Raw genomic sequence first — 12,608 nt, forward strand, 5'->3', positions numbered from 1 at the left:
TCTTTTTTTAGTTTTTCCGGTGGTTTCATGTGTTGATAAGCACAGGTGTTTTGGAACACAACTGGGTAGCAGTGTAAGAAAGCAGAAACGCTGATGGCCAACGGAGCTCCGTTCACTACAGACTGGGTTGGTCATGTTATCAATAATGTTATGAGTTAATAGAATTATGCTCTTAGACTTCACAAGAGACAGTCAATTAACAAAGCATTGATATCATTGCCTTTAAAAACAAAAAAGGTCAATGTCATTGACGTTACAATGGCAGTGCTATATACAAGGCATTACTACAAAAACTCCTACATATTTTTTTTGTGTAAAATTAATTAGAAAGTAACAGAGATCCATTAGAAGTTGTATTTTCAAACTTTGAAGTGTTGCTACAAGACACTTACATTTAGAGAACATACTGACATATTTAGTTCCCTTCAATTTATTCCTTGAAGGGGTCATATGATGCGATTTCAATTTTTCCTTTCTCTTTGGAGTGTTACAAGCTCTTGGTGCATAAAGAGTAGATTTTGGCAAGATATTTTTTTTCTCTCTTTTTTTAGTTTTTCCGGTGGTTTCATGTGTTGATAAGCACAGGTGTTTTGGAACACAACTGGGTAGCAGTGTAAGAAAGCAGAAAACTGCAAATAGAGTTTGCAAATTATACAATTATACATCAATTATACACTCATACATCTCAACTTCATACTTTATAGTAATATGTATATATAAGCAATAGGGGAAAAAAGTAGGCCTAAACATAAAACCTGCTTATTATATACACTTACAATATATTTATAAATAAATATATATATTTTTTAATTGTATCTACACAGTTGAATAGTAGGCTGTGCATCAAAACCAAGTGAGCTGACTACCTAGTCAGCATTTTGAGCATCATAGACTCGTGCAGGATTTATGGGGTTAAAACGCATCTAGTAGGCCCAAGCATGCTGTTTGAGTAGACAGCAAACTAGGTTTTGAGACACGTCCACGGGCTCTGAACGGCTCGCTTTTATTTCCGGGGTTAAATCAGCCGCCATATCTGAATGCGCTTTAAACGCATAGACATGTTTATGTTCAGCCAGTTGAGAAATACAGCAGGGAGAACTATATAGTGCTTTAATATCACCCAATATACGTCCGACAGACAGGGTATAGAGGTAAGTTTAATATACACAGATCTCATCAGTTGGTGGCGCAGATGGAGGATGTGCGTGATCAGCGCGGCTCTATGTTTAACTCCACATGGCACATGAGTTTAGCATGTAAAATACGAGCTTTAAAACCACCATTAGATATCCACCCACTGATGCATTTCATATGTTTTTATGTATGTGTTCTTAGGAATTTATTCTGATAAGATTCATACGCGCTCTGTTATTTCTGTCGGTTTTCATTACTTATTTTCTAATAATATGGACAGGAAAGCTGTTGTTCATGTATTCACTTTTTTGAATATCAGCTTGCTTGCTAACAAATACATTGCTCAGCTGGTTACTGCACTAGTTTATGTGTTTTTAAACATCCTATGAAATATAAACGCAAACGGCACGTCGAAATCTGTGCACGCTAGATTCTGGACCGATTGCAAATAACGTTAGGCTAGTCGGATAAGTTGTAGTGCAAAGTAACGTTACGGATATCGTTAAGGAGTTGGAAGTTTTTTTTTTTGCTTTAGTTTTTTTTTTTTTAAGACGACATTTTTAGATTTGTAAATGCAAATTAAATATGTCTGTAAAAATATAGGTCACTTTGATAACTGTACTAACTGTATTAATTTGCTACACATCTCACATTACAAGTCAAATTTACATTTAGTCAATCTACATAATTTGAAAAGAAGTTAAGGATGTGGCTTGACGCTTATTATTGGTCAGTAGCAGAGCAAAATTTCCCCAGTCCAGTATATCTCTCTTAAATGAATGCACAGACATCATCTTCATATAATAATACAGTTTATTCCCATTATGGCATATGTAATTGCCTCAAGCCTGCCGGCCGCTCCTTCGTCGAATCTGCCGGCCACACCGTTCTCAAGCCTGCCCGCCTCCGCTCACTCTAGTCCGCCGTGTGAAACTACTTTGTTTGGCCTTCCAAAAGAGGACACGACTAGAAATCAGTGGTTAAGTTGTATTTACAACTTCCTGGTTCTGGGAGAGTAGACTAGAATGTCTGCTGTTCTGATTCACAGACTGTAAGTACGTTTTTCATATTTAAAGAATTTGCCACTGATGATTTAAACACGAGTTTTGAGCAGTGTAGAGTAGCGCTTGTTGTTTGTCATTTCTCCGATCACAAATGCAGACATGGTTTTATGTTTACACGGCGCGATGCAACGCTTAAAAAGACAGTATAAGTCATTTGGGGAAGTCGTAACCCTAACCTAATGGTTAGAGAGTCGGACTCGTAACCCAAAGGTTGCGGGTTCGAGTCTCAGGTCCGGCAGGAATTGGCGGTGGAAAATAATGTGTTTTTGGAACCTTAAACCGCATAAACACATTTCATTACACCAAATACACAAAATAATGTTCTTTTTAGCAACATCATATAACCCCTTTAAAGGACTTTAAAAAGTCTTATTTACCTTCATAAAACCTGTATGTAGAATATGAAGGGAATTTTACCATATTAATTGTTGCATTAACATTATACAAATAATATTAATACAATGTCCTTTAATGAAAATTGATTTTTTTTCCCATCCAAATTCTGTGCTTTTACAGGGTAGACCGATCCTATTAAACTTGCTACATTTTTATGGCCTCCATTAATACGTATGATATTTAGAAAGCTTTGAAGTATCTGTATCGGAGTTTTTGTTTTTTTTCTTCAAACCTGGAAAAGTCACATTCCCAGCTAAAATTTTGTTGCAAACGTACTCGGGGCCTGAATTTCGTTTTGGAAAATGGGAGGAATTCCCCCTTTAAGTGGCTCTTATGGGGGGATTTTTTAATTTGAGGGGGGAGTTAGGGTATTTTTTTAGACATATGTTTTTAACTACAATCATATAACCTAAATATTTCGTCACCCAGTGTATTTGTGTTTTACAATTTATAATGTTGTTGATTCATATTTATATTGTGAGGAAGATACTTAAAAATAACTTTTTCAAATTCTGAATTGAATAAACAATATTAAAAAATAAACAAGTAAACAGTCAGTATTAAAATAAGAATAGATAAATGACGAGCAATGGCACAAACAAATACATTAACAAGATACAACTAAAATGAACAGTGCTTTAGGTTTTTCAGGTAGGTATAACAGTAATATTCAGGTACAGAAATACCACAGAAATGGAATTATCTTTATTTTATTTTTCTATTATAATCTTTACATTAATGACAGACAGCAGCAGGTTTATTTAGGTTGCTGTCTCTTTAAGACTCCTGCACAGCTCTAACTGTTACACACAAGTTTTGTTTCTCAACTGTTTACATTCACTTAATAGCCTATATACTGACAATGTTTAGTATAAATCGACTGTTTACGTGAATACTCAACAAGACGGGCATTTTGACATACTTTTTGTATGTATTTGGCCATTTATGCGCAATAAGGCGCAACACAACTTCATTCTGTAGTCGCGCGCTCTCAGATGCATCTCTATGTGCACACACTTTGGGTGTGAGCTCACAGAAAGGGGTTTCACAGAGAGCTTTTTTTCCCAAGTGATGAATTGAGCACTTGAATGTTTAAAATTGTAAGACTCAAAAGCACGTGCAAATGATACATTCCGTCATCTGTCCCGAGCATCTTTCACGCTGAAATATTTGCGGGAATCAGTAGAATTATGCGCAATCCCGCGCCAAATTCCAATACCTGTGTACACATACACACGCCTACAAATTGCTTTGGGGTGTTTTCATTTGGTTGACTCTTAAGTTTTTTTTTTGCAGCTTGGAACATCTCCATTACATTTAGCAGCCCAGCATGGTCATTACTCTACTGCTGAAGTGCTGCTGAGGGCGGGTGTCAGCAGAGATGCCCGAACCAAAGTGGACAGGACCCCTCTGCACATGGCGGCCACTGAGGGCCATGAGGTCATTGTGGATTTATTAATCAGGGTAAGACAATGCTTGTCTTTTGTTATACTTTTTTTAATGTACTGAAAATATTTCAAATCTCAGTTTGTCAGCTGAGGAGACTGATGCAAGTTTCTTAAATGTTTTAGAGTGGTGCCGATATCAATGCCAAAGACATGTTGAAGATGACTGCTCTTCACTGGGCAGCCCAGCACGGCCATTACAACATCGCAGAGCTGTTGATCAAACATGGTGCTGATGTACATGCCCTCAGCAAGTTTGACAAATCAGCTTTTGATATCGCTGTCGACATACAGCACGTTGAACTTGTGCAACTATTACAGGTTTGTCATGTTCAGGGAAAACGAAAAAACATTAGAGAATAGTTTAGGAAATGTTAAAGATGACGAATCCTCTTTGTGTGTTTCAGGAGGGAATGCAGAATCAGGTGAACAGGAATGCCGAAGCGTCAATCATAAACGGCAGCTCCACCCCACAGTTCATCATTCAGGGCGTCCCAAACATCCAAGGGGGAGTCGTCAACCTCACTGACTTGATCAAAACCAACTCGGGTATGATAAGTTGACTAGAAAATAAATATGGAATGGAATAATGCAATATGAAGCTTTTTTCTGATCTTAAATAGTAATTAAACCAACAGTTGCTTTTTGTTTTCTGTTTGTTTTCAGGTGACACAGAGGAGGCCATCGCTGTCAGTGCCTTGGACTCGAGTATCCAGCAAGTGGTGAATGAATCGGGTCAGAGGGTCATAACCATATTAACAGATCAACATGGAAATCTGCAGACAAATGGACTCGGCCAGCCGTTCTTTGTCACAATGCAGGATGGACGACAAGGTATGACTAACTATTCTTATTTTAGATTTTGAAGAGAACTTCTCAATGTTACAGTTTTAGATGAATATATTTTGGGGTCTGTAAATGTTTCATATTTCAAAGAATTCTCTTATGTATGATGACAGCAATGTATGTGCCACATAAATAAAAAAAATAATAAGATTACAAGATTAAAGTCGAAATAATTTGAGAATAAAATAAACATTATGAGAATAACGTCATAGCATTGTGAGATTGAAGTCATAATATTTTGAAAAAAAAAATCGAAATTACCAGAATAAAGTCGTAACAATACAAGAATAAAGTTGTAGAAATACGAGATTAAAGTCTGAATATTTTAAGAATAAAGGTAATATTTCCAGAGGGAAAAAATTACAGTATTGGCAGAAACAACATTTTTCTGTTAGCTTCTATGCAAAAAAAGCTTTTTTTTTTTTTTTTTTAAATATGGCATTAAAATGCCATTGTATACTCATCAAAGCTGCGTTTATTTAATCAAAAATAGATTAAAACAGTAAAATTGTGAAATATTACAATTTCAAATAACTATTTTCTATTTGAATATATTTAAAAATTCCTTCATTATTAGAAAGTAAAAAAAAACTGCATTTGAAATAGAATTTTTTTGTAACAGTGTAAAAGTAATTTGCAGTCACTTTTGATCAATTTAATGCATCCTTGCTAAATAAAGGTATTAATTTCTTTATTTTTAATGGGTTTTTTTCTTACCTTTTTTTTCAGATACAGTATATTTTCACTGCAGTTTTGTACTTTCTGTAATTAATGGTGTTTTTTTTTTCTTTAGTAGTATTGGCAGTTCCAGCCAATCAAATCACAGAGGAAGTGGTAGATGACTCCGAACCTCCTGCCCGTAAAAGGAAAATCGAAGTTTCATCCAATAATGCAGAGACCAGTGAAACAGTGAGTGTAACTAGATGTAAAAAAACACCCTAAGAGCAAAACATCCAGATGTTAAAAATCACCCCGCTCCATCTTGATTCTATCTTTAATCTCCAGGAGCATCTCCAGTGGCAGTTACAGGAAGCCAACAGGAAAGCTCAATCCTATCGTCAGCAGTTGCTCTGCAAAGAGCAGGAAGCAGAGGAGTACCGCATGAAACTGGAAGCCATGGAAAATGGACAGCCCAACGGTACAACAGCCCTGGACCAGGAGCAAGTCGTGTTTGTGCAGGAAGAGGTTGGTTTCGAAGAAACAACCGAGGCAGAAGAGGAAGTAGTCATGTTTTCAGATGGTGGCGTAGTCATCAAAACAGAAGAGATCGACTCTGCGGACGAGCAGATAACTTTAGTGGAAGCCACGGCGGGTCACACGGAAGTCATTTCATAAAAGATGGCCCAAGAGCGTGGACTCAGTGCTTAAGCAACCAAAGAGTGCATCAGCACGGTTTTGCTTTGGTTCATTTTTATTTTTTGGCAGTTAAGTCCTTTTTGTAATTTATTTCCTTGTTCTGTTCAGGTTAATGTTTCTTGCTTCAAATGAAAGTTCACAAAGAAACAACCACAATGTGCATCATATGCACACACACACACACACACACACGCGTGACCAGGGAAAATGATTCTTTCTGGGAGTCTGTATCTGTAGTGTCTTTAAAAGTGGTCACCCCTGATTTGTCCGAGATTGGGTTCTTCAAAACAGCTGGAAAAGGTTCACTCAGGATGGAACTCTTTGCAAACTGTATGTTTTTTGAGATCCCCTAGAAATGTAGCTGCCTTATTCAGACAATTAGTTTAATTACTTTTGAAATTAAACAATGAAACTTCATCTCAGAATGCAGCAGTCATGTGTTCTATGCATTGGAAGTAAAAAAGTAGTCAATCTTTTTTTTCTGTTTGGCGATTTTAAAATCTATAGGTTAATTAAAAGTGCCTTTGGTCATGTTTAGTTTTCACTCAAAGGATTCTACATTAATTATTGCATATATGGTATTTGTTTCAGTGGGTATAAAGCATAATTCCCATTTAACATTTAACTCACATTCCTTGTGTAACATTTTTTTTTTTTCTCTGCTGTATGATATGTTTAATTACTTTGAATATTAAGTTGAGATCTCTTGTGCAAAGTGACAAAGAAAAAAGCTTTCACAAATGTAAAAAGTCTAAATTCAGCATCAGGGTTTTGTATGTTAAAATGCATAATTGTGACCTCCCTGAGTTATGAAAAAATAAGTGGTTTCTGAGGTGCATAATTATGACATGCCGATATCTGCAATAGATGGCAAGATCAGAAGTGATTAAAATGTATAAATGCTATAAAACAGAAAATAGTGGTAGTAAGTGATGTTTGTCAAGGACATAAATGTAGTAACCTCAGCAGAAATGGTCGATTTTAAGCAGTTGAGATGCATAAACTTCTCGCAAAGGAATTATGTAATTATTTGTCCTTTTAACCATTCATAAAATTATGAATGTTTCTCATCCTCACATTGTAAACATGAGCCACAGTAATATACTGGCACTACAATTTATGAAGCTACAGTGGTGTAAATGCAAAATCTTGAGTTTAGTGTTTTCCTCCACTTGTGTTATGTGCTTATGTGATGTATAAAGCTTTTGACTTATTTTTTATTAAAAATATTGTAATGATCAATTTGTGGCTTCTGTGTACATTTTCTGTTGCTCATGTTATATACAACCCAGTAAAAGAACATTGTGCACACCACAACACTAAATGTGTGATTTTTCAAGACTAATCATAAATTTTGGGGTAAGATTTTTATTTTATTTTACATTTGTCTCTTCTGCTCACCAAGGATTCATTTATTTGATAAAATATAGTAAAACAGTAACTTTGTGTAATATTTCAATTTAATATTTCCATGTTAATATATTTTGAAATGTAATTTACTTCTGTGATGCAAAGCTGAGTTTTCAGCATCATCACTCCAGTCTTCAGTTTCACGTGATCCTTCAGAGTCACATGATCCATTTTTCAAGACTAATAAATTTTGGGGTAAGATTTTTATTTTATTTTACATTTGTCTCTTCTGCTCACCAAGGATTAATTTATTTGATAAAATATAGTAAAACAGTAACTTTGTGTAATATTTCAATTTAATATTTCCATGTTAATATATTTTGAAATGTAATTTACTTCTGTGATGCAAAGCTGAGTTTTCAGCATCATCACTCCAGTCTTCAGTTTCACATGATCCTTCAGAGTCACATGATCCTTCAGAAATCATTCTAATATGCTGGTTTGCTGCTCATTTCTTATTAATGTTGAAAACAGTTGTGCTGCTTAACATTTTTGTGGAAACCCTGACACATTTTCAGGATTCCTTGTTTAATAAGTTCAAAACAGCAGCATTTATTTGATATAGAAATCTTTTGTAACATTATAAATGTCTAAAGTCATTTTCGAGCAATTTAATGCATCATTGCTTCTGTACTTAAAACAGTACTTCAAATAAAAAAGAAATAATAATAAAATGACAGTTATATAAAATCGTTTATTCTGGCTAATTCTGAATAGGTACATTAATCAAAATTAAGAAATCAGTACACAAAGAAGCAAGAGATCCATCTATCAAAGTACAGAATGTAAATAAAACTGACAAAGCTTTTAAAAAGGTCTTCACATTAGGGTTTAGGGAGGCATTGGTGCTCTCACTGGACCCCTCGGTGGAGCAGGAGGACGTGGCGGCATGGGAGGCCCTCTCTGAAAGCCGAAAGGCGGGGGTCTGGGTGGGCCGGCACCATAACCTGGAGGTGGCATTGGCGGAGGAGGTCCCCTCATACCTGGATGCATTGGTGGACCTGTAAAAGAGGGGAGGAATTATTGCTTAACAACAGATTACGTCTATTTTGCTTCCGTTTAAAAGCACAACAAGGCACTTCTTCACACACGTACCCATTGGGGGACCAAACGGTCCTCTGGGAGGGACACCCATGGGTGGAGGAGGCATGCCGGGTGGAGGTGGTGCTCTTGGTTGAGAAGATCCAGGCGGGCCAGGTGGGTGAGGCACCATTCCTGGAGGTCCTGACGGAGGCATCGGCATGGGCGGCATTCCTGGTGGATTCATTCCCGCAGGAGGGAAGGGCGGTGGTCCCGGCGGGGGCCCTGCGCCGCCAGCCTGTGATCCAGGAGTACCTGGTGCAGGAGGCATGGGCATATTGGGTGGCATCCCATGATGAGGCATTGTGCCAGGAGGAGGAACAGGTGGGAAAGCACCAGGAGGTGGCATTCCTACAAAAAAAATTACACAAAAAACATTTATTGTACCAGTAATAAGAGCAAACATACTTGGGTCCAAGATCCTTACATTAAAGGGCTAGTTCACACAAAAATTAAAATTCTGTTATCGTTTACTCACCCTCATGTCGTTCCAAACCCGTAAGATTTAAAATATTAAGATGTTTTTAATAAAACCTGTGAGGTTTCTGTCCCTCCATTGAAAGTCCGGTTAATCAAAACTTAAAAAGACTCAAAAAGTTTATAAATGCGTCATAAAAGGAATCCATAAGAATGGAGCAGTTTAGTCCAAGTCTTCAAAAGAGATATGATCACTTTATATGATGAACAGATCTAAATTATGCTTTTAAGCTAAACAATGATCGACACAGATACTTGATGTGCTAGATGAGTCAATCAGAGCTGCTTTAAAGATGAATCAAAATTGTTTCATAACTGACAAATTTTTCAACAGTTACGGAACTAAAATGAATCGACAATAAATTGGCTCAAGCTGAAAAATGACAATATTGCCTTGTGTAGAGCTTCTTTTTGACTAACATTAGACTGTTATTGAACTGAATAAACACTGAACTGACCAGAACTGAATAATGACACTAATATTGTCTTTTTAAAGCTGCTTTATAGAAGAATTTGTCTCATTTGAAGTAGTTTGCATCATTGATTCTGCTTAATACTGTGAAGCTGCTTTGAAACAATCTGTATTGTATAAAGCACTATATAAATAAAGGTGACTTGACTTTCAATGAAGCGAAAGAAACCGCTCAGGTTTCATAAAAAAGAAAAGAAAAGTTAATTGTCTTATGGGTTTGGAACAACATGAGGATGAGTAAATAATCAGTAAATTTTCATTTTTGGTCGACTATCCCTTCAACTAACCTGGAATTGGAATCCCTGTTCCAAGGGCGGTCATGACCGGTGTAGGAAGTGTGGGAGGTGGTGGAGCGTCTGCGAAAAGCTGATGGGGACGATCGGCCTGTGAAAGTGGATTCTGGGCGGCCAGGAGGCGCTCTGCAGCCGAGCCGTGCCTCTCGCCTTTTGAGTCTTTCTTAAAGGCGTATGAAACCGTGATGGGCCGATTGCAGAGATACTGGCCATTCATGGCCTCAATAGCTGCATCGGAGGCATCAAAACTTGCAAAGTTGATGAAAGCATAACCCTTTGAGTTGCCCGTGTCCGGATCTCGCATGATCTTCGGTGTCTGAAGGATCACGCCGAAAGCGCTGAAAGTGTCATAAAGGAGTTTCTCATCGATCTCAGGGTCTAAGTTGCCAATGAAGATGTTGGCACCGACGTCGAGGTTCTTGTTGTGTGCCGAAGCCTTGTTGACTCGGATGGGTTTGCCGTAAAGTTTGATCATGTTCATGATCTTTATGGCGTAGTCTGCATCCTCTTCACTGAGGAACTCCACAAAGCCATAACCTGAAGATTAGAGAGAAATATCAACTTAAAAGCATCGAAAATGTTAGAATGTTTTCTCTGAAGGCTCAAAGATAAGGTAACTCACCCTGATGTTGTCCTGTTACCCTGTCTTTGGGCATGTGTGTGTTTACAACAGGACCAGCTTGCAGGAAAAGCTCCCATAACAAAGGTTCAGAGACCTTCTCATCAAGACCTCCCACATATACAGTGGCATCTGAAAAAAAATAAAAATGAACACTATTGCATTGGACACAAAGATAAGGCACGTATAAAATAAAATACACATTATTTTGATGATTATTTCTACTACTAATAGTATTTATACACATATATTATATTAGTTTGATACACTAAATCTAAATTAAAACCAAAACTTTTCTCTGTTATCTGCTTTTCGCAAGCATATTTGAATGAATGGCAGATATGAAAAGCTTAAATCTTTCCATAGTTCTGCAATACTTTTCTTGTCTTAAATAAAGTGCATTAAAGTACCCCTACGAGTTTAGAATTATTAAATTTACCTTGATTTCGTTCTGAAATCGGCCCCGCCGCCATGATGAACCCGGCGTTCGTTCTGACGGAAGTGATTCGCTTTCCTCTGTAGCGTTTCGCGATTCAATACAACGTCAGCGCAGTGCTGCCGCCCACAGGGCAGGAGGATGCACCGTTACGCTTTTGTGGCTGTTTAATTCTGATTTACTGCGTCCTTTGCTCTTTTTTTTGTTGTGAAATTACTTAATCTTTGCTCTTAATATTGCTCACAGCAGTGTCAGAGCAGTGCTATATCATTGTTTCAGGACCTAGATTGTACACTGACAGGACATCTGTGGCAAAATACACAGTACCATCATACAAAAGTAACAAAACAGTCCTTAAAATCAAACATGCAGTTTATTAATATAACAATGAGCTGTAGATACCCAACAATATGCAAAAATACTGACATGCAAATGCTGCACGAACAGCAGAGGTGTGATTTACCAGCCTAACATGAAACAACACTCGTCCAAACAGGTACATTTGCATAAAAATAAAGTAAATCTGCATTTTCATTCAAAGCTTTTGTATTGAAATAGGACATCCTTGCTTATATGTCATGGCATATTAAATTAAACCCCTTTATTTTATGTTTACAGGAACTGAACCTGTCAGTAGGAGTTGTGAACGTGACAGGTTTGAGAAGTACATGTTGATGCAGGACAGCTAGGTTTATGACTCAGCTGTATGTCTACAGACATACAAATTGGATACATGTACTGTTGTATTGAGAAAGAACTGTGATTTAACAGTTTTGTGCGAGAGTGTGAAGTCACTCCCATTGTGTGTCAGTGGTTCTACCTGTTTCACCTGCTCCCCCACCCCAACTGTCTCAAAGAAGAGTCTAGCCGTGTGGAATCTGCCTTTAGAACAGCACAAGAATGGATCGATAAACCTTTTTAGAAACTTGAGCATCTGCTTTTCTCCTCCCAGTGGATTTTGAGCTAGAGTAACACGTAAGCACTAAATACAGACTGAGGCATAACTGCTAGGGTTGAACATGGGAACAGATTTAGCCTACAACTTTGTCTTCAAAGGTAAGTTTTAGTCAGTTGACTGGAGATCAGATTTATCTCAGATAGTTTTTACGGTCTGAATGATAATGATAATAATCTTGAGCATGTAAAAAATTAAATAAAATTGTTATCTTTTGTCTTGTCACCATCTTTAATGTTTATTCAAATTTTGTGAATTAGAATAGAAAGTCAATCAATTAAAGTGAGCTAAAAGGTTTTTGTTGTCTTTCAGTGGTTTTAATTGGGGAATCAGGGGTTGGAAAGAGCAACCTACTGTCAAGATTTACCAAAAACGAGTTCAATCATGACAGCCGTACAACCATTGGGGTGGAATTCAGCACTCGCTCCATTCAAGTGGATAGTATTACCATCAAGGCCCAGATCTGGGACACTGCAGGTCTAGAGCGCTACAGGGCTATTACCTCCGCGTAAGTCACTCATTTCCTTATCTCAAAATATTTGTCATTAAATCCTACACTCTAAAAAATGCTGGGTTAAATACAACCCAGTGCTGGGTAAAATAGGGACAAACCCAGCAATTGGGT

At 37.3% G+C, this 12,608-nt stretch overlaps 3 protein-coding genes across 3 annotated transcripts in view; 2 read left to right on the plus strand and 1 right to left on the minus strand.

Annotated features, from left to right (window-relative positions):
* The first annotated feature begins 88 nt into the window (after positions 1–88).
* On the plus strand, positions 89–6,663 carry LOC107669989 (GA-binding protein subunit beta-2-like). Its single transcript, XM_016462438.1, has 7 exons — positions 89–126; positions 3,891–4,058; positions 4,166–4,360; positions 4,447–4,588; positions 4,706–4,873; positions 5,679–5,794; positions 5,891–6,663. Exons 1-7 carry the CDS (start codon positions 94–96, stop codon positions 6,218–6,220), a joined length of 1,152 nt encoding a protein of 383 aa, XP_016317924.1. The 5' UTR covers positions 89–93; the 3' UTR covers positions 6,221–6,663.
* A 1,674-nt stretch (positions 6,664–8,337) lies between these two features.
* LOC107669988 (splicing factor 3B subunit 4-like) lies at positions 8,338–11,120 on the minus strand. The gene is made up of 5 exons (XM_016462437.1): positions 11,032–11,120; positions 10,596–10,724; positions 9,968–10,510; positions 8,747–9,082; positions 8,338–8,652 (listed from the first exon to the last, which is right to left on the minus strand). Exons 1-5 carry the CDS (start codon positions 11,063–11,065, stop codon positions 8,483–8,485), a joined length of 1,212 nt encoding a protein of 403 aa, XP_016317923.1. The 5' UTR covers positions 11,066–11,120; the 3' UTR covers positions 8,338–8,482.
* A 748-nt stretch (positions 11,121–11,868) lies between these two features.
* The window catches only part of LOC107669986 (ras-related protein Rab-25-like), a 7,493-nt gene continuing 6,753 nt past the window's right edge, over positions 11,869–12,608 (plus strand). Inside the window, exons 1-2 of the mRNA XM_016462434.1 lie at positions 11,869–12,084; positions 12,296–12,491. Of these exons, the coding sequence (XP_016317920.1) occupies positions 12,048–12,084; positions 12,296–12,491 (233 nt within the window). The 5' untranslated portion in view covers positions 11,869–12,047. The remainder of the gene's footprint in view (positions 12,085–12,295; positions 12,492–12,608) is intronic.

This window comes from Sinocyclocheilus anshuiensis, unplaced genomic scaffold (assembly GCF_001515605.1).
Source record: "Sinocyclocheilus anshuiensis isolate Anshui unplaced genomic scaffold, SAMN03320099.WGS_v1.1 scaffold160, whole genome shotgun sequence".
Lineage (NCBI taxonomy): Eukaryota > Metazoa > Chordata > Actinopteri > Cypriniformes > Cyprinidae > Sinocyclocheilus > Sinocyclocheilus anshuiensis.